The 22701-nt window shown below is 41.0% G+C and overlaps 1 protein-coding gene across 2 annotated transcripts in view; it reads right to left on the bottom strand.

The window, feature by feature from the left end:
* The window catches only part of ttyh2 (tweety family member 2), a 61802-nt gene that overhangs the window by 11470 nt on the left and 27631 nt on the right, over window positions 1-22701 (bottom strand). For both annotated transcript variants that reach the window (XM_056366369.1, XM_056366370.1), the window contains exons 4-6: window positions 15006-15226; window positions 9666-9761; window positions 1860-1932 (exon numbers count right to left, since the gene is read on the bottom strand). In XM_056366369.1, coding sequence (XP_056222344.1) covers window positions 1860-1932; window positions 9666-9761; window positions 15006-15226 — 390 coding nt within the window. The remainder of the gene's footprint in view (window positions 1-1859; window positions 1933-9665; window positions 9762-15005; window positions 15227-22701) is intronic.

The raw sequence follows: 22701 nt of genomic DNA on the forward strand, positions 1-22701 counted from the left end.
TTTCAGGAGACACTCCTATGGGTCGTATGAGAGGGTTGAATAAAAAAATAAATAAAAAAAACGACCTGTGTGGTTTTTAAGGATTTGTGTCAAGTAGTTTCTATTAAGCAATATCATTCACCACGTAGAGCTGAAGAGCGAAGGGAGAGTTAAATTTGGTACGGATGGTTTTTTTCTCCAGATGATCATTTCAACAGATTTTGATGATGCCTTGAATTTCCACATTTGGGCCGTGGCCTAGCATTGATGTCTCTAGATACTCATGGTGCCCTAAAGGATGGATCGTTGTATTTTTGGTGACTTTTCCCCTAGTGCTTCCTACAGGCAGCAATTCCCACACATACAACTTGAAGAAATTCCTGAAAGGGCTGCCCTTCAGCCAAACTCTCAACATTTTATGGTAGGTAAGTAATGGCTGGATTGCCATGACATTTGTTTAGGATACTCACGTTCCCCAGAGAAGGAAGCCCTTTTGATTTTTGGTGATGTCACTTTTCCACCTGCACACACTATATGTCATAAGGTAGCAGGCTGACTGCACTGTGAATCATCTGTATGTCGTTTGCTCGTAGGAGTTTGGACTGCATGTCCTGGTTTTCCTGCGTGTCATGGCTTTGGCATCAAAGGACTCCACCAGGATTTTCAACCATCGTAGATCACAGAGACCAGAGACTTATAAAGGAGCCACTGAAGTGGCAGATGTGAGGGGAGGATGACACTAGAGACTAATATGCTGTAACTCATCACACCTCCTGCCGCTTTTTACCCGATGCTCATTATCTCCTACTTAAATTCGCACATGTTAACAATCCTCTGCAGCCCCGAGTCAAAACACAACATCCAACAACAAACCTGGGAAAAATAGCACGCAGGCCTGAGGCAGGTGAGTCAAACACCAAGTGCTCTTCCATTTAGTATTCTTTGAAATGCTTCTCTCTATTTTCACTTATCACATTGATTCTTCCTCTTTAGGTCATTCAAATGTTAGTGTGGCTTTTTTTTTTGCATAAAGGCCATAATAGAGCAGACCGCTGAAATTATTCACCTATTCAGTATGATAAGCTTTAAAAGCTCCAATTGGACTCTTGTTGTCGCAATCCTTCACTTTGAATCAACCTTTTCGGGCTTGAATCATGATGCTGACAAGGTGTGGGCTTGGGAATTTTGTTCTTTTGTCGGCCTATTTTTTTTTTTTTTTTTTAGAGGTACACTGTTTGACAGCAGAGATCTAAAGCGCAAGAGGTGTCAGAAAGACAAACTCAGATCAGAAAGACTCAAGACGGGGCAGTGAGGAGGTGCTAATTCCTTTTTAGATGACACTGCATGGCTGTGAGGGCTCTTTCTAGCTCACTCACATTTTACAACTAGACTTTTCTAGAAAAATTTTATTAAGGCTAGAGAGGCTAGAAAGACACTTAATGAGCAGCGATGCAATGATTTTGAATGAAAAGGCTCCAATGAAATGTAGTTTGCTGCAAAGAGCCACACTCAAATGCATCTTATGTAAATGTGTTCATTAATAAAAGGTGCACATTTGTACGTGAGATTGCACAGTATGTGGGAAAACCTTTAACTAATGTGATGCTCAGATGGTTGTGTGCTGACACCCTGCAGATGTTTTTTTTTTTTAATGCAAGCATGTATATACACATAAGCACATATGGCACTGCATGCACGCAGTGTATAATCATCCCCCTCCCCCACACACGGAAAGACATTTTTCAAGTGCAGCGTGCGTGTAGTTAAAGCAATTCATCATCACTGTTAGGCATGATAAGAATTGATTGCAGACCGGGTTATGCTAGTTTATATCGGGTCAGGCTGTTAGTCAGTGGGGGAGAGGAAGTGAAGCAGCTCACCACAGCAGTGGCCAGGTCAGCTCCCAGAGACGTCCAGCTCAGGACGAGAGTCAGCACTCCAAACACCATCATCCTGTAGGGACACAAAGCAACAGCAAAGGTCACAGTGCAGCTCAGTACAATAGTCAGTGGATGTGGTCAACTGAAGACTCAGCAACCAGGACTTTGATGGCTTGGTAAAGCTTGGTATTTATCCAACTGAAACACAATGATTAATGATTTACCTCCCATGTACCACTTTGCAGCAAGTAATTTCCAATAATTTGTATTGATTACGAGGGGATACTATTCATTCCTCAAATCACACCATTAGCAAACCGGAAGAGTAGCTAGGGTTTTCGACATTTAAGCCTGCCATAGCTGAAACAAGCTGTAAACACGACACAGACACATCATCACCTTTTAAATTGATATGTCAGACTTGCTGGTAAACAGCTGCTAATTTACAAATGCAGAGCGACATTAGCATTCAATTGAGGCTGTGTTTGTGTCCATGTAATGAATGTAAGTGCTCTCTTTTTTAGCTCTATTCCAACAGAAAAATATCTGGCCCTTTTAGCCACTAAATGCTCCACTATTTTCACCAGCTAGGCACTAACTTTGTCTGCTTGGTGTTTGGTGGTGGACAGGTAGCAAAGAGTGTTTTTATTAAAGAGCCTGTTGAGAGCTGAAACAAGCTGCCTACTGCTATTTAAAAAAGACTCTGATGAGAGGGAACAAAAAGCAGAAATCATGGGGACAGGGAAATCTTAATAATGTGTTAAAAGACACAATAAAGTTCTGTAGAAATTGCAGTTATAGGTGCTTCAAGTTGGTCTTTTCATAAGACATGAGGAAGCAGCAACACAAAACGACACTCAAAACGAAAGCAAAAAAAGTAGGAATTTTGCAGTTAATATAGTTATCAGCACCCTGCAGAGGGAATACAGTGACGCACATGGAAGTATTTTCATAACGGCCTCTGCTATTGAAAGGAAACGGCGTGAGCCCACAAGGGGTAGGAGTGGTGATCTCACTGGCTTGTCATCAGCAGAAAAGTCAGAGGTCATGTTTATTTCTGTGGGAGTTGATTCTACAGCATCAACATACAGTGCAGCTGCAGCGGCGTGGCTTTATGAACCCCGGGAACAAGCAGCCGAGCATGTCCGCTCCGCTGGCTCCTACATTCGATTATAGCCCCCCTGGGTGGACGACTGCTCCCGCACCCATCAGGTTATAAAAATGTGGTTTTATTTTGCAGAGGGCTCCCTCCCAGATGATCTAATACTATCAGAAAATGACATCAGAGACATGTGACAATAAGTGGGGGCAGAGATTGGAAGAATTGGGTGTATGTTTCTGCATGCAGGGGAGCAGTGATGTGCCTGCCTGAGTGTATTAAGTATGATAGAAGATCAATACCCATTAAAAGATGAAGACTGGTCCTATCATAGATCAGCACTCATTAGGGAAAATAATCTCCAGAAAATCCACTAAGCTCCTGTTGATTTGACCACGGTGGCACTTTCGATTTTCCCCCTACAGTGTGCCACCAGTGTTTCAGTATTTATGTATGTATGCCCAGGCTTTGTACCAGCCTATTCATCTTTACAACATTGTTCGACTCCATGGTTAACCCAATTCACAATGTGCTGAGAAGGTACGGGGCGAGCTCCTAACACTCACCACCAACACTTCCATCCTTCTTCCTCTATCTTTTATTTTTCCATTTCTCACTTTCTCGATTCCCTTTGCCTTTGCCCCCATATCTTTTTCTTTGCCTTCTGCCTCCCTCTTTATCAGTTTTTTCACTCGTGTAGTCTGTCTCCCTCCTTCCATCTGATACAGAGCCCTCACTGAGTCCTGAAACTTAATGGGTAACAAAATAGGAAGGAGAAGAAAGGCTGCACAGAGTGCTTATCACGATTTTAAATCGAAAAACAGAAGAGATGGAAGAGTTGTTCTACTGTCTTATTGTTTTAGTGTGATTCACCACAGGAATGTCTTTATCTACGTCAACAACTACCAGCCCAATTTCCAAACTGTCCTGTCTTGCTAGAGTCCCAGAATCCAGCTCAAATCATGCCTCTGAAAAATTATTTTTTAGTCCACAACAATCTAATTTCAGAGCCAAACATAGTACTGTCACTGTTACTAATGTTGTTACAAATGCTATTCTATATGCTGTTGACAAAGGCTGATATTGTGCTGCCCTCTTTGTTGATTTAACAAAAGCATTTGACAGTGCTGACTATGTTATGGTCCTACAAAGGCTATGTGATACTGGTTTTGATTCTAAGTCCTGTAAATGGTTTCAGAACTATCTGTCTCATAGACAGCAATGCGAAATCTTGGGAAATGTCAAATGGGGTTCCACAAGGTTCAATACTCGGTCCTGTGTTGTTCACAATTTATATTAACCATATTACATCCTCTATAACAAACTGTAATGTCAATCTTTATGCATGACACAGTTCTGTATTGCTCTGTTAATACTATACACTCTGCCATTGAAATCATACAACAAACCTTTTCTAGAGCCAGACATAGTGGGTACAATGGTTTGCAGATTACCACTCTAAAAGGGTTTAGTATTGAGAGAGTCTTAGAATAGAAACATCTCAGAATCTGGTTGGATTAGACCCCTAGCATCTCTAACAGTAAGATATGATATACATTGGTTTCTATTTATTATCTTTTAGCCCTAAATGGCAACATGCCATCATACATTACTTCCTTATTAAACTGGTCCCATAGTCTTTATTTGACCCATTCAAGTAATTGACGCGAAGTCTGATGTGCAAAACTAAACACAATTGTACCTATCAGCCAATTTAAAACCATGATCACAATCTACTGCACTCTGAACAGTTTTTAACTGTGTTCTGCTGTTTGTTTGTTTTCTCATTAATTAGTTTTCTGACTATTTATTCTGTTTTAAGTGCACTCTCAACACGATTCTTCAAGAGAACAGTATAGACCAGTGCTATTTCTGTGCCTTGCTTTAACCCATTTTATGTGCCTGCTGTTTGTTTGTTTACATGTTTCATACATACATGAATCTGTGGCAGTGGTTTCCAACATTATCTATGATTGAGGGTTACCAAAGCTGTCCCAATATAAACGCGAAGGATCACAAGATGATCAAAGGGACAGGAAGACTGTTTAACATAATAATATTTGATCTCTCTAATTTATGCTTCTTCTTGTGAAATATTGAATACTTTCATCTCAACACGCTTTTAAAAATCCTTCAAATAAAACCATCTGAAAAAAAAAAAAAATCTTCTTTGGTTGAACTGGTCACAACAAAAAAAGGTTTGAGAACTAGTGGCCTGTGTTTCTGCCAGGCCATTCCTATTTCACAGTTTGTTGTTGCAGGGCATGCAATACGGGACTGCGTGAGCTTCTTTAAACAACCGTGAACACAGTGTGCCTGGGCAAATGGTCAGCAGGTCACATTCAAACTGAGCAAGACTGTGTTCAGTTTTGTGCTCTGGTGGGCAAAGGGGAGTCACTGAGCTACACAGAACAGCAGCAAATCGGGTGTAAGCCTGACGCAAAGCACATCAAGTGAAAAAGTCACAGAGGCCAATGAGCAGGGCAGATGAATGCTAACAAATGCACTCACTGAAGATGGGGTCAAGTCACTCTGAATTAAATCAGTGTGGGAAGTTGTTTTTTCTTCTCTACTGAAGAAGAAAAAAAACTTGAATCTTTAGCTGTAAATTGCTGTTATAATCACATTTTTCTCTCAGGTTCTAATTTTGGCTTCGACCTTGTGATCATCTCAGATACTATTTGTGAGTAACTTAGAAGGCACCTCATTATGTTGTGTTTATGAGTCTTAAGCAAATTATAACAAACTTTCTCACACATTGTGACTTTGCTGTGAAGAATTTCTCAGCTATCAATATAAGACACTTAGCCTTTACTGATTTAATGAGTTTTCCTTTCACAAGCTGCCTTTTCTCAACATCACACTTAATGGCTTGTGAAGTGACCATATTGACTATATGTGTCCTAGAAGTAAATGTATTATTACACCTTTGCTATCACTCTGGAGCTTTCACATCAAAGTTTGAATTTCTTGGTAAGGGAAGCTGCAGTTTTAATAAATCATCAAACCACCTGCCTCTCATCTTGAGTTTTTTCAGATCAACAACCTGAAGTGACCTGGATGTGAAGCAGCTGAACTTTGGTTGTACCATTCCTGCTAACTCAATTAATATGAAAAAACTAAGTAATCTCCATACATATAGATTATGTACTTCGTTCAGGGTGTTGGAATATACTAAAGTCAGTATAAGAAAAACTACAAAGGCCCAAGTACACTTCCCTGTGGTACCGATGTGGGACAAGGTTGGACTGGCCAATTAGAGGAAATGCTGACTCAGTATTTGTATATTCTTTTATTGGCAAAATACAGTTTATGGCAGTGTAGCTGTTAACTGGATTATGTTCACTGGCAACTTTTTTGTATTTAAGAAATGGTAAATTTTTGTCCCGCACATAAGCTATAGGGAGTTTATTTGGGGTGGACGGTGGGCATACAAGGCACAGGGCACCAAAGACAAGGTTTTGCATCCCCTGTGTGACAGGATTTTGGCAACAATAGCTTTGGTTAAAGGTCCCATATTTTACACTTTTCTGTGTTTTATTTGAAGTGTTGATATCCATAAGAAGATACATTTGTGGTTTTAAGAACCAAAAACCATCTCAATGTAGTTTTACATCTCCTCTCTCAGGCTTATCTCTGGAGCTCTATAGCAAAAACAGGTAGGTGAGCCAATCAGAAGAGACGCTCAGAGCCTCTCTTCTAACCGGCTACTGTTTTCTGATTGCTGACTGTTTTCTGAGTGGTCGAATAAAAATATAGCAGATTTCAGGTGAACAGTCAGAGACACCAAGTCCTGCAAGGTTGGATGGTGGGTCTGGCTGAGCTGGGCTTGGGTTATGGATGAGAGCGGTGACTGCTCTGTTGTGACATCACAAAGTTCTAGAAGTCCTACTAGCTCATTTTAAGGCTCAGTTTCTGAACACATTTCTTTGTGGACTGAGTGCTTTGATTCTTTCACAGTATTAAGTTAGAACCTAGACCTGCTTTGTAATAAAAAAAGACACTTTATACAAAGTGGGACCTTTAAGGTTGGGGAAAGACTGGTTTAAACTTAATAAAGTAAACGCTTCCAGTCACTGTTGAATTTTTGACTAAGAACATCAGTGAACATTTGGCAGATATGTCAATTAAAAGCATTTCCTCATTATATTGATAAAAACATAATTCAGCTGTCATCACATTTCTCTCAAAACATACTGAATGTTGCAAGTCAGTCATACATAAGAGTCACTGCTGCCTCGGGTGGATTCTGTCTAGACTAGCAGTCGTCTTGACATTCATCTGGTTTCAAACTGAAAGTACTCTCTTGCATATATTACAATACTTTTATTCAGACAGCAGATATTTGATCAGCATGCTCAAATGCACAAGTGGAAAACTAGTTGCTGAACTCAGCTGCCATTTCCTCAGGCTTTTTATGCTAGAGAGATGGACATTTAAGGTTACCTGAAGAGCTCTGGCTTTCCCCTGTAAAACTTTTATTACTTTCCACACGCAGCTTCTATTACAACTCACTTCCTCCAGGTAGTAAAATATATATTTTTCTTTCTTTCCTCGTTAATGCTGTGATTTAGTTTCATTGTAATTGAAGCGGATCTCACTTATTTGCATTGTTTATTTTTATAGCAATTCCTCTTGCTGTAGGTCCCTGCTCATGAGCGCTCTGATGATTTCTGTCATCCAGGGGAATTATTTTCCTTTCTCTGTCTCCATGAGGGGCACACAAGTATTTCAATACATAAAATGAAGCTTAAAATGGGCTTATGCTGTGTTTACATCACAACATTTTAAGGTTCAGTTCACCTAAGAGTTGCTTTGTTATGTACTCAGGCTTTGAGATGTCATTTTTACCACAACCCGGCTACAATGGAGATAAATGTGTTCAAAGCATAAAGAAAAATGCCAAGGGAGAAACAACAATATTTCCCTCCAGAAACAGAAATAGCCTGTAAAGAAATCCAAATAAAAACTACTGTCAGCAAGGTCTGTGGATATCTCTTTCTCTCTCACATATCTCCTTGTCTAAGCTGTTACTGAGTGTGGTGCTAACAGGGGGGGTCAGCCAGCTACAAGCACCAGAAAGAGTCGGTATAGGACCACAGAGTGTAATCTGCTCCCGAATGCCTCCAACTACATCCATTCTACTGGAAGAGAGCATCTCTTGGGAGGGCAGACACTCTTGACACTGACTCATCTTGTGCGCGTAACGGGGTTGGAGGGTGAAGTGGGGGGTTGGGTTTGTGGCTCGTAGGGCAAGTTCAGCACGGCTCACGCCCTGAACTGACTGATTGAGAAAGACAGAGTGACGCTTGGCTGGATGAATGGAGGCTCGGGTGGATTTCAAGCCCCATGGAAGCTCCTTTACAGCGAGAGGAGGAAAAAAAAAAAATCACATCCCATTAGAGATGGATGCACTTGAGCTATAGATACTTTAAGAAGATTAAATGAAAGTGGAGGTATTGCTTGTGAATATGTAGTGCACATACAGTTCAGTATTTGTGTGTAATGTATCATCACTTATAATATGGGTTTTTTAATGTCATAATTCTGTCATACCAACATCCTGTTATCATTGAAATTTCTTTCAGCACTTTTAAATGGCCAAAAAACTCTTTGTACTATAATAACAATTTTTCTTATATCATGTTTGGTTGCTTTAACTTACACTGCATGTGGTTATTTATTACTTATTTATCTTGCTTCCTTGTCACTAAAAAAATCAATAAAATAATAATTTGAAAAAAAGGCCCCTAGAAATACAAACCTAAATAATTAATCATATACCATACTAGGCTCCGGAGATACAGTACATTGGCTGATATAGAGTGTAATTCATGTCTGAAGCAATTTAAAGCAGGTCAACTGTTAAGATGGAATAACAGTTTTCAGGAAGTTGTATTGATATAATCAAATGGCCTCGCTCCCATCTCTCGTATTTGCTGAGCAAAGCTAATGAGACGGTAACACTCGAGCAAGTTCAACCTACCGCTGGCAATGCTGAAAGGCAAATGGTGAAATGTAATAGGGCTAGTTGGGCAGTGTTTGTAGAAGGACATGGTCCAATACTTAGCTGCCTTGTTCTCTCTGATGGGAGGAGAAGTAACTCTTTCTTCATGCTCCCTCTGTGTACACTAATTCATCTTATTCTCTACAATAAAAATTATCCTCCTCAGGATAACAAGTTTACAGCGGTGGTGGAAAGCGCAGTTTTTAAAACCTTTCAATGTTTTATACATTAAGTAAATGCATTGGAGTAACTAGAAGAAAACAGATAATACATTTTGTCTGTGTTTAGCCAAGAGAATGTACAATGAATAATCTAGTGGCCAATTTGGAGAAGTGAGTATTGTGTTACAATGTGCATATTCAGTTAGATGCTATAACATCTGGAAAAACAATGGAATCTGTCACAGCTGCCGCAGCACTAATGTCACAGAAACAAAAAGAATGATGATGGCTCCCAGTTAGCTGTGATTCACTTAGAGTGCTAATCTGACTGCCCACCCCTTCTGTCTCAGTCCTGCCCCTGCCTCTTCAATCTTTGTCTTTCCTTCCTGGCGTGTAGGATGTGGAGAAGAAAAACATAAAAAATGGAACAGATTGTTTTTTTCATTCTAAGGAAAAAAGCAGCTTGTGTCTTTGTAAGAAAATTACAACAACAACAACAAAAAAAAAAAAAAAACAGTTACAGGGCATATTGCACTCACGTGGTTAGCAGCCAGCGAGACTGCTTGGCCAGGCCCAGACAGGCCAGCAGGCAGATGATCAGGTCCAGGATCAGGAGCAGCAGGTAGGTGAGCCACCTGCAGATACAGACAGGGACAGAAAATTAAACTGCAACTGATGAATGTTTGTTTTGGCAAAGCATGGACAGTCTTATTTTTGTAGGTTTTGCCATAATTCTTTTTAGTTAAAAAACATTATACTCTATACCCTAACCCATTACACATAGCATGTCTTGCTTATCATCTTACTATTCAGCCGGGTCTAGATAACGTAAGAATAGTAACATTACTTTCAGAGCCAGGTTGTGTGGCCAAAAGCCCCGTTCAGGACTGTCACATGCACTGTGTGAGAACCAGAATACTTTAGCAGAGTTTAGGCTAAAGTTTATGGCTCTGACCTGCCCTTTATCTGGTTGGGCACATGTAGCTTTAGCCTCAAGTCTTTCAGCATTAATGTTACAGCCATCAAGTGAGTTTTTGTGACCGTTTCACATGGATCTCAATTTAAAATATGTCAGCATAAAAATGTCAGCTGCAGACAGAGTTTTATGCAAACTGACGGAGTTAGTGTTAATTAGCTTAGCTAGCTACAGCTAACAGAATCTGCCTGCAACTGTTGCCATTTCAGCTGAAAAAATCAGTGGTCGTCATCTAAAAATGCCCATTCTTGTTTGTTTTGTTGTAAAAACACATAACCACTGTTGAAAATTTTTTTAATGATTTTCGACCATTGTAAACTACACTACACTGCTCAGCCACAACATCCAAACCAGCTATAGCTTTAGCAACACTTAATCAGAGGAGAGGAGAGGTAACTGACACAAAACAATGGCTAACAAAACTAGATTCAAGATTCATCTTGTAAAAATTTAAGATAAACACAAGAAGCTTGTGCTACAGAAAATGGACCAGACTCAGTGAATAGCTCCCTAAGCTTAACATGTCCTATGATAACTATTAATTTAGCTATACAAACTAATGAGCAGTGATAACTAACATGTCTTTGGGGTGATCAGGTGGGAACCTCCTTTCACCAGTGTTTCGTCTAGTTGGTCCCACGACACCTCCAGGAGGCTAGACAGTGATCACTGGCGTCCCAGAGTCACTCCCCTAATGCCAGCCATCACTGCTCCTCACACCAAGACTATTTTCTTTATCTTGCCTATGCTACCACAAACAACACCATCATCAACTCTGACAAAACACACTAACAGATTAAGCAGATTCAGCAAACAAACTCCCCTAAACAGTTGGAGAAAGTGGCGGCCATTTTGAATGAGGGAGGTAGAGTCAAGGAGAGATGCCTTTTTGAGCTAAACTCTCCCCCGCCGGGTTAGGCTGTGCTCTACCCCCCCCCTACTCCCCCACTCTCCAAGACAGCAAACAAACAAACAAACAAACAAACAAACAAACAATCAAACTCACCTAAACAGCCAAAGACACACTACAAACCAATTCAATACAAGCAAACAATACAGGCCACCTCACCTGGACTAACCGCATGGTCTCAAAGAGGCTCACACAGGCCACACCCCCACTTAAAAACACTTCCTCTTCCTGGTTTTCTTCCTTGCTTCTCCTAAGAGTCTGTCTATCCTAAGTGCTCCCCCTGCTGGGCCCCCAGCTACCATTACTCCTTCTCATCCAAATCCACTGACTGGATCTTGCTGCCTCATCTGACATGTCCTTTACAATTTTCCTCACACTCTGTCCACTTGCTCCTAACTCCCTTACCAAAGAGACAACAGACCTTGCTACAAATCCTCTACATCCTACTTCCACTGGACAAATCCTAACTTTCCATCCTCGCTGCTCTGCTTCTGCCCCTAACTCTGCATACCTGAGCTTTTTCCTTTCATATGCTTCTTCAACTAAGGCTTCCCACGGAACAGTCAGCTCTATGAAATAGACTTTCATTCTACTCCTAGACCACAAGACTATATCAGGCCTTAGCTTTGTAATGGCTATTTCCTGGGGAACAAGAAGCTTTCCTCCTAAATCTACCTGCATTTCCCAATCACAAGCACCTTCTAAGCTGCCTTGCCTTCTTGTTGTCTTACCAACTTTCTCTCCCTCTTGAACAAACTTGATTGCACCTTTCTTTGTTTTAGGTCCTCCTAAATTTGCCTGCCTTCGTAACTCTTCAATTCCTGCAGCTAAGCTTTTTAGAACCTGGTTATGTCGCCACGTATACCTGCCTTGCGACAGACTAACTTTACACCCTGACAGAATGTGCTTTAAAAATGATGTCAGAATGTGCTGTTTTAAAAAAAAACAGAATTGTAAAGCTCTTGTGACTTTTTGAGAAAACATGCAGGAGCCAGAAACCAAAAGGCAAGAGTGTCCCACTTATTTTCACCTCAACAGGCATAGTGTGTGTTCATGCTTGAGGCTATACTCCTGTGTGGCATTGCCCTCCTCAGTGTATCCATCTGTTATGTGAGCAGTGGTCAGTTTGTGACTGGACACAGAGGGCCTCTCCAGATGGTTGATAACGAATGAGCTCAAATCCATACGGCTGAATGTTTTATGCTGTGAAAAAACTAACTTGAGGGGAGGTTATATCACCTTTTCACCCTGAACTAGTGATATATGTATCTAATTAAAGTCACCTCATTTTTTTTCTTTCCTCTCCTCTAATTATCTTCTTCTATTCCATCAGTGTTCATCTTCCTCTCTTTTCCCATCATTCCTCTTGCACTCATCCCTCCTACATCACTGTGCAGTCTTGTTATCTTTTTAATTATTATTTTTTACTTCCCATCAATCCGTCTCCATCAATATACAGAATCCTTCCCACATGACCCCCCATCTCTCATGCTCTCCTCTATCTTTCCCTTTATTCTTCCTCCTCTCATCTACTCTCTTTAATCTTTCTATGCTCTCTGTCTTTCCTTGTCAGCCCTTTCTCTCTCCCTTGCCCTTCTCTCCCACGCCACCACCTCCTCGCTATTTCTTCCTCATTTCATCTTCATCTAATTCGTACAGTACAAGAAGCTGGGATGTCAACATGCACATGGAGGCTCTTGGGTAACACTGCCACTGTGTTTGTCTGTGTTATCTTAATCTAATTAGAGTGAGTAGAGCACAGAGACACGTGGGGATGGGAGGTTACATGAATGTATAATAGAAAAGCACTTTTCTTCAAGAAATTGTGTTGGATAGCTGAGAGCCCTTCAGCTTCAATTTAAAAGATTGATAATAACAACCTGACGAAAACCTCCCCTCACAGAGAGCTCAGAGGTCACTGTCATCTACACATTAGCTCTATATCTGTAAGGGCTAGTTAAATTTTCCCATATACTTCAGGTTTTTAGTTATCATAGACTTGATATTGAACCTTGGGTTTCACTCCACTCAAAGTGCAGCTTTAGCAGCAAGATATGACACTTTTTTTACATTCAAATTCCCCTGTGTTTGCACCCAAATCACAAAGTAGGGGTATAACACGATCACAGCAACCATTTAAGGTCCCATTTTTTACACTTTTTTTTATTTGAAGTTCTGATATCCGTCAGAGGATATATTTCTCAATGTTGTATTACATCTTCTTTCTATGGCTTCTCTCTGGAGCTCTAGCGACAACAGGTCGGTGAGCCAATCAGAAAAGAGGCTCTGACTGTTTTCTGAGTGATCGAATAAAAATATACCAGACTTCATGTAAACACTCATGGTGCGTCCAGGTGGGCGGGGCTTGGGACATGGCTGAGCGCAGTGACTGTTTTGTTGTGACATCACAAAGTGACAGCAGTCCTGACGGCTTGTTTTAAGGCTCAGTTTCTGAATACAGACTGTGTGCATTTCTCTGTGGACTGAGCACTTTGATACTTTCACCGTATTAATATGAAACCTATACCTTTATATCTATATCTTTATAATCAGAAAAGATAGGGAAAGCTTACTTTATAAATTATGTGACCTTTAATTGAGACAAAGGATCTGTTTGACCAAATTACATTCTCTTGTTGGGTACCCTTAGTAGCAAATCTAGACTTAGGAACTGTTCATGCCAAAATGTAAAACAACATCAAAGACTGAGTGAAAATTCAGACTAAAAAAATAATAAAAATATAAAGAGTCTGTTTGCTTTGGGACACTATTAAAAGGAATGTGGAGCAATTCCTGGAATGGATGATGGCTGTATCAGTGCTCTGCAATTTGTATTTTATGACTCAGTATAGTAACATGACAAACACTGTGTGCAAGCTTGGAAAGTAAACAAAATATTTCTGGATGAATACACTGAAGACAGCCAGCACTGAGAAAACAACACTTAGACTTTGATAAGTCCAATCAAACACATGTGAACACACACTCCCAAAACTCACACACACAAACAATTTGCTCGGGTGAGGCGGTGCTAATTAGTCCATTAACAGCTTACAATATCTGGCTGTCTACTTTCGGTCTGTCTACTCTATTAGTGTGACGCAATGAGGGGTATTGAATTATTGGGAAAGCAGAGGAGTCACATTGCAGATCAATACAAACACACTGGCTTGTCTGTTCCTGCAGACTCCACAGAAACAACCACGGAAAGGAGAAAAAAAAAAAAGGGCCACAGGTCTGTCTCTGCTCTAAGTTGATAAGACTATGAATTTAACGGTTATGTGACAAGGCCTTGGATAGTAGTTCATGACATCCTGTAGTTGTTAAGACCACTGCACCGTATCATTAGCCTCTATGCATGGTAAGCGTTGATGCAATGACTGCTAATGATTTAATAGGATGCTTTGTCCCACACAGCCATGTGCGCAAAGGACGTTTTATTCACACAAGTGGGTGATACACACATGCAACCACATTATTTCATCCCATCAGCTGCGTGTTCAACTAACAAATTGCTCAGTAATGGTAGCTATAAAAAGAGACATGATATTATAAGCTGAAGTGTATCTTGCATCGTGAAAAATCATCTATATTTTGTAATTATAACTCTAAAGTTCATAAATATGTGATACTCCCAGCTTCCCTTATGCTTAGATGTCTTCTCCAAAAAAAAGTAGCACCATCGTGGATAGCTATGTAAGATATTAATAACTATATTTCTAAAAATGTTCTCTACTAATTTGCATTTCAGAAATACATGTGTACAATTTTGCCTCCCACAGCATTATAGGTGCACTAAACCCCTGAAAATATTCATGGTAACAGTAAATACAATTTTAAGCTTTGGAGAAAATCCAGTTGGGTGGGTGCCATTTTGGGCGGTTTTCACTTCCTGTTAAACTCAAAACCTCTACATCTGGGGCATCACAGTGAGTGAGCCCCTGGCCACCCTGCACTGTACAAGCTAGACACATGTATTGCTCAGTTCCTCACCTGTAGTACTCTATGTTTGCCGTTTGATCAGCGATGGATGCCAGGTCCACTTTGGCCTCCTCCCAGTCAGGCAGGCCCAGCAGCTGTTTGATCACATTGTCAGCCATCTGCTGCATGAACTGCAGGGTCTGCACGTAGTCACCCCGTGTGGCGAAGATCTCATCCAGCCTTGCAAGGTGCTGGTGCAAACCACTCTTCATGCTGCCCATAGTACCAGTAACCTGCACAAGAGGAGAGGAGGGGAGTGAGATGAAAGATAGAGCGGAGCTATCAAAGTCCTTGGGGAGGGTTACATGACTGAACAAGAAACATCTTACTAGATGTTATGTTTGTGGTCTAGCCATCAACTCTAACCGCCATCAAGTTTTAATATCTCTACTCAGTTTCTATAAATGAATTTTATTATAGGCCTACTTGTTTCCTGGTTGTGATGCTCAGTTCTGAACAGTTGTGAATTGTTTCATCACACTGAGGAAAGATGTCTAAATATAGAAGGGTTTTTTGTTGCTTGAAGCAAGGCACTCAACCAACCAGTCAACTGCTGCTCTTGTGGAGCGGTTCAGTGGTTACACTGGAGGAGTCCTGGGGAAAAAGCCACGTTAGCGTGTGTGAATATGTGTGTGAATGTGCCTGCTTGTGTGTGTCCAAGCTGCTTTTCCAAGCTGCCGTCATGTATTACAATGTGCTCTTAAGCCGAGTAATCACTGGTAAAATCAGCATCAAAGTCAAACTTCCTAATGTCTATATTGTTGTACATTGTAAGGAGTTATGAAGAAACTATTTCCTGATTAACAATGGTAATAGCTATTGATGTTTATTGCTAATTACAGTAGCAAATGTTTGCATGCTAACACGCTACACTAAGATGAAGAACAAGGCAAACATTATACCTGCTAAACATCAGCATGTTAGCATTGTCATTGTGAGCATGTTAGCATGCTGAAGTTAGCATTCAGCTCAACGCACTTTTCTGAAGCCTGCAGAGCTGATAGCATAGCTGTAGACTCTCATTCATTCCAGATAATAATGTATGCACTGACAAATAACAAATAATATAATTGGCAATTAAGTTAAATTGTGGAAACGCTGCCAGCAGTGTAACATACCAGTTTGAGGAAATGATAATGTTTTTATATCTTCCATCTTTCTACAAAAATGTATTGAGAGACTTTTCTTTGTGCGGAGCACGGTACAGAATCCTGCTCATGCTCGGATGCCTTTGGTCAACATTTACTCTGAAAAAGTTTCCCAAAAACAAGTGACCAAAGGTGAGATTAGCCTAAACATAAGGTTGGTCTGTGCTGCCAATCAGCAGCAGAGCAGAGAGGGGACAGTGTGTGTGTGGGCGAGCAGGAATAGTGAGTGTGGGTGTTGGTGAAGAGGTCCATTTTAAGTAAACAGTTCAGCTTGGAAAACAGCCAAAACTAGAGAGCCCAGAGGTGAAATAGTAGGTTTTCTGCTGCAGAGTGGAGTTTTGTATTCCATGCCTGCTGCTGTTGTTTGTCAGACTATTTTCCAAAGTGATACCTCACTAACGAGACTGATAATTTGTTAACCCATTACAGCCGTGAAATCATATAGCTAATCCATTCCTCATGGGGAAATGCAATAATCTAAAGCAAAGAACAAACAAACAAAGACAATCTCGTTTATTGTGATACCTCACATTTCTACCTCAGAAACAGGACCACATTATATTACGTTTGTCGGAACATCTTCTGTACAGGTGCTACCCATTTCCTTTGGACTAATTTCTCTGTACTTTGCTTAAAGGCAGAAAATTGTTTACAGGGACAGACATCCTGCTGTTTGATAATTAAAAAGGGTAATAAACGCTCTCATTCAGCTCTGGGTACTTGGCATTCACAAGAGAGACAACTCATATTGTTGCTCTGTTTGTCAGGAAAGGGGGTTTGCTGCGAGCTAAGACGTGGAGGGATTGGGTGGAAGTAATTAGCTGGGTTTTGCATTCAATGTGCGGCCCACACTAGACAGCCTATGGAAAAACTGACAGACGGAGAAGCTCAAAAAAAAAACAAGACACAGAAAAAGCCCTACATGACTGACCGAGTATTGTCTGCTATACCTACAGGAATGTTTTCACAAATCATTTATTTTCGCACTCACATTTTAAAAGACATTTTTTTCTTTCAACAAAGTGAAAGACATCAGAGATATTTTCGCCTACAAATCACATTTTTATTGAATTGAGTGTTATTTTTGCTGTTCTAGTGGAATGATCTGCCTTATTGTGTGCTGTGACAATACGGACAGAAACCCCATACACAAAAGGAACCAAAGTCAAATTGAAATTTTTTCTTCTATTAAAATAGAGTTAGACAAAAACATAAAATCTGACATTTCAGGCATATTTAGTAGCTCCTGATCTTGATTTCCTTGTCTGTGCAAACAGTTCTATTGCTTGAATGCAAAACTGACGTATAAAACAGCAATAATATAATTAAACGTACAGTATATGTGTTCGGAAATAAACAAAAAAGAAATGCACACAGCCTGTATTCAGAAACAGACTTAAAATGAGCTGTCAGGAATTCTATAACTTTGTGATGTCACAACAAAGCAGTTACCGCTCTCAGCCATGCCTCAAGCCCCGCCCACTTGGACTCACCATCCAACCTTGCAGGATTTGGTTTCTCTGAGTGTTTACCTGAAATCTGCTTTATTTTTATTTGATCATTCATAAAACAGTCAGCCAATCAGGAAAGAGGCTAAGAACCTCTCTTCTGATTGGCTCACTGACCTGTTGTTGCTAGAGCTCCAGAGAGAAGCCTAGGAGATATAAAACTACACTGAGATGGTTTTTGGTTCTTAAAACCACAAATATATCTTCTTATGGATATACACTAAAACACTGGAAAAAGTGTAACATAAGGGACCTTTAAATGACTAAAATAGAACCATACTTAGTCAGCCATTGAGAGTCACAGGCCTGTACAGGTTGTTATCCAATCACTCATCAATACCACGTCCTCCTTTGACTGAGTAGATGAAATTGCAGATGGGAAATGAAGGCACGTATCTGATCCTCGCCTCCATGTGTGAAACGCTTGGGGAGACAGCCAATCCTGCTAATCTCTCCTTCGTCTTCGGTCTGATCCTCACCGTTTAAGTGATCCACACCGATCAAGCAGATATGATTCCCAGCCCAAGTCTTCTCATTCTTTATCTCAGTCTGATGTTTTGAGGGCACAGAGAAGCATTCGCTGCCTCACATCTTTTATAAACAAACAATGTGCAAAGGAATGTGCTTGGCGTGAAGCTATTTTACCGTGGGATATTCACTTCAGCGTGCTGGAGGGTAAACAAACAAAAAAAAAAACATAAAAGAAAAACCTGATAAATGACAAGTGGCCTTAGGCTGAAAAAGTGACAATGCTGTCAAATACCAAATGCTGATTCTAGCTTGAGGAAAGGGAAGAAAATGTAGATCAATGCACATTATGTAAAGGTTCTCGTTTACATGAGCGTGTATTTATTTTGAAGCCCCTACGCAGAGTAGGGAGGGGCGGTACGATCACATAGTCTCACGTCCTTTTCCTTGCCTGACCGACTCTACTATCAAATGATAAAATCTGATCCCTAATTACACTGAAAACCTTGGCATTTCCGTTTGCATCTTTCACATAGACCCATTATGACCCATTATACTCGCATGGAAAACAACTGTATTACTATTATTGCTTAATAATGATTCATATCAAACCATTTTTCTCATCCGAGAGTTCATATCGCAGGATCAAGACTGGATAAAGACTCTTTGTTTAAGTCCCTGTGTGTTGTTCTCACCCCCAGCTTTACCATGCTGTCTCTCAGACTCTACAGAATATAAATTCCACTTCCTTCACCAGAACTGGATCTTTATCTTTAAGCTCTGTTGGGGCTGGTACACGGCCTCCGAGGACGTGATGCTTCAGAGATGAGTCCCGGAGCATTAAGCAGCGTAAAAGAACATTTTTCACTTAAGACACAAACCTCCCAGAGAATGTCCGTCTCCGATTGAAACAGAAAATTGCTTGTTTTCATGTTGTTTTCTTTTTTTCTTTGAAAGCTGTGAATCACACTCTAAAGACTGGTGCCAGACTAAAACTGATGAAGACAGATTTCATGAATTTTTGCCTTTGGAACGTGCGCTGCGTTTTAAGTTTTCCTTTTGATAAGCTTCGGGTCACCGAAAGGGCCTAACTTTGGATCCGTTGTACCATTGCCACACAACTCTCACATCACGGCAGCCACTGACTTCTCATTCTATTAAATAATCTGCTCATTTTAGCTGCTGAGCAAGCATCCAAGAATCACTTCCACTATATTCTGTACCTTTCCCATAATCACTTGATAAATGAGGGCCAATGAGCGTATTGGTTAAAGTTAAACAAAGGTTAAGATCCTTTTCTTCCTGCTCTAACTCACTGTCTCTGCATGATAGTGGAGAGACTTTCTTCAATTAAAATTGAATGTGGGAGCTGGAGCGTGAAATGGAACATGGGTCTTGAAGTGCCTCTGCAGCTCAGTCACCTCAAAGATAGAGACCATCTTCACCGCTGGGTAACGAAGCTCAGCAGAACATCTCTTTAAAAATATATTCTTTCCTACCTCCTTTTTTTTCCTTTCAGATACTTGATGACCACGGAGCTCTTAGGAGGTTTTCCTGCGGCGGGACTTGGAGACGTTTATGGGTTTGTTCATGAAACATCGAACAGATATAAAATCAAGCATTTTTAGATGGCCCACACTGTGAAGACTGTTGTCCAAAAGTGAGATTGTGATGCTAGAAAACAACTCAACCGTGCAGTTTACTTATTCAGAGAGCGAGAGCTCACAAGAGGAGGGGGATTTGAGCAGAAAGTGGTTTGGCTACAGAGATGCCCTCAGTACTTTCCCTTCAACTTTGCAAGGCTGCCCATCCAGCCTTGCGAGATTAGGGAAGTCAGCAAAAGTGTCCATTAGTCATATCTCAACTGGACTGCATGAGCCAGCACGCCTATTAAAAAGCACATCTGGTTGTCAATGAGACTTTTTCATTTGCACCCAGGGAAAGCAGCTGTTGGGCGAGTACCGCAATGGTCCGAACATTAGCAACATTTCACAGATACAAGTTCTTTACATTGATGAAAAATACAATGTTAAAAATAGCAATGACAACAAAACAGCACAGGGCTGACAAGTTCAAATGACAACAACAACAAAGAAATCAGGACAGAGACAAATAACAAGCACAGACGTTCTGAACACAGACGGGGAAATGAGCCAATACAAACAAGGAATAAAATGGAGCAGCTAGTCATACCAAAAGCCTGTCTGAATGGATAATAAAAACAAGGATGAGGGAAGAATGTGTGTGTGTGTGTGTGTGTGTGTGTGTGGTGGGGGGGGGTCTATAAAGGCTTGATTTAGTGATGTCCTCTAAGGAAACAGGAGAGAAGGAGTTCATTGTGGAGCAAGAAACAACAACGGCTGTGATGGTTTGCTGATGGGGGAATATTTGCTTTGATGTCAGTTCATATGATACTTTTTCAGTGGTTTGTCTTGTATTCAAGGACAAGACAGTTGTCTGTTGAAAGCATCACCACTGTCTCCTACAGAGACCATAGGGTCATCCTATATCTGGGCCAATGGTCCGTTCTACTTCCAAAACAACCGAGGAAAAGATTGTGCCTCCTCTCCTTGGATGTAACACATTTCTCGCCTCACCATCCCTAAACCACCACAAATTGTGGTGGTAGAAACGGTGATGCCCTGGCCTGCTCTCTTTGTATATCTAGCTGCTGTTGCAGTTGTGTAGCTAATGCAGGAAGTGGAGGAAATGATGAGGAGGACAAGTTTCACATCCAAACATCTATCAATTTTCCATCACTTATCCTGGTCTGGTTCATGGCGGCAGGGAGGGAGGCTTTGCGAGGCAGCACAGAACATCTTCCGGGTCTTTCTGGAGGTTCCCAAGGTACTATATCTCCCAAAGGAGTTGCAACACCCCGTGAAGGAAACTAATTTCAGCCATTTCTATATGCAATCTCGTTCTTTTGTTCACTATCCAAAGCTCATCAACCACAGGTGAGGACTGGAACCTAAATCGAGTAAAAGCTTCATCTTCAGACTCGGCTCGCCTTTTCAACACTGCATTAAGCTGCATTCATACATATGGGTTTACACTTGGTGCCTACGTGCATAGACTCCTCAAACATGAGCAGCTTCAGAGACACCACGTGGGGGAGCGCATGAACTCAGGTGGTCATCGGGGGCTGCTTGTGATTTCTCCTGCATGCCAGTAGAGTTTGTTGATAGTGAAGATAACACATCTACCAAAAGCAGCAGAGTCTGATATTCAGTAATAAAACACGGCAGACCGTCCCGCCACTGCTCACATCACACACCATCAAGTAAATGAAAAAAAAAAATGTAAACACTGTTCCAACGCTCTACTTTGCCCTCTCTTGTGAACAATACCCCAAGGACCCAAGATACTTGAACTCCTTTGAGGAGTGCCACTTCTCAGAAATATTTTTTTACAGGACAAAGAACAGGGTCAGACTGTGAACACGCACATGGCGCAGCGCTTGGAAATTTCGACTCACATCAAGGGCATTTCAACTTCACCTGAGCAACTGGGACTGTCTGCGTGGAGTTTGACCAAACAGTGTGAATATCTGGTGTGTGCACAAAGAGTAATGAAAAGGTGTATTTCCACTCTTTATCTTTTGAAATCTACAGTTTTTTAATTCCCAATACCCTCACATATGAATAGCTTATTATTTTGTATTATTACATAAAGCTTATTATGAGACTGGTGTAGAAATATTCATGTTTGTAATTATGTAGTGGGACAACATCCAAAACGCATTTGAGCTTTAGCTAAATGCTCACTGACTGACCCAGACGTCGACCCAGTCCACTTGATGACTGCAGGCTGCCAAAGAACACCCATCTCCAAACAATACAGTTATTATTAGTGCGGCTAAACACCTCAAATGTCACATCGGTCCCATTACAGCATCCCGGCTGGCCGGTGTCCAAATTTAACAGCCCTTTCTCTTTTCTTTTTTTTTTTCATCACTGTTTGAAAGTGATGTCTCGTAAACGCACCTCTCTCAGTGTGCAAGTGCTTTGCCTAATTCGAAATTCCACATTCTCACTAATGTGTGTGAGTGTGTTCATAAACACATCATAAGCATATATTCCAGACCGTAACTAATCAAGGTCTCAACAGTAGCTGAGAAAAAAGCTTCTACTGATAATGAGTCTGAATTCCTTCCTTTCCTGTCTTACACACCGAGGCTTTGGAAGCGAACTCACTTCTAAACTCTCTTGGAACCGGGCTAAAAGGCATTTGTGTGGGCCAAAGGGCAGTGAAGCCTTCATTGTCAATGATTTCAATACCAATTTCAATACCAACTCTGCCAATCAGACAGACTAGCAATGCTGCTTGTTCTTCCCCATCAAAGGGCTTTGTCTCCTGGGCTCATGGTTGATTAGGTGGGGGGAGACTGGGAACCGTGTGTGGCACACTGGGCCCTTTGTCCTACTCAAGAACTAGACTCCTTAACAGTCTTTAGCTGCTTGCAGTGAACTCACTCATGCACATGCACACACACACACACACACACACACACACACACACGCAAGCACACTCACACACGCATAAGATGCTAGAATAAAGGCCACCATGTCCAATTATGTGTTT

Source organism: Seriola aureovittata, chromosome 21, assembly GCF_021018895.1.
Source record: "Seriola aureovittata isolate HTS-2021-v1 ecotype China chromosome 21, ASM2101889v1, whole genome shotgun sequence".
In the NCBI taxonomy this organism is placed as follows: domain Eukaryota; kingdom Metazoa; phylum Chordata; class Actinopteri; order Carangiformes; family Carangidae; genus Seriola; species Seriola aureovittata.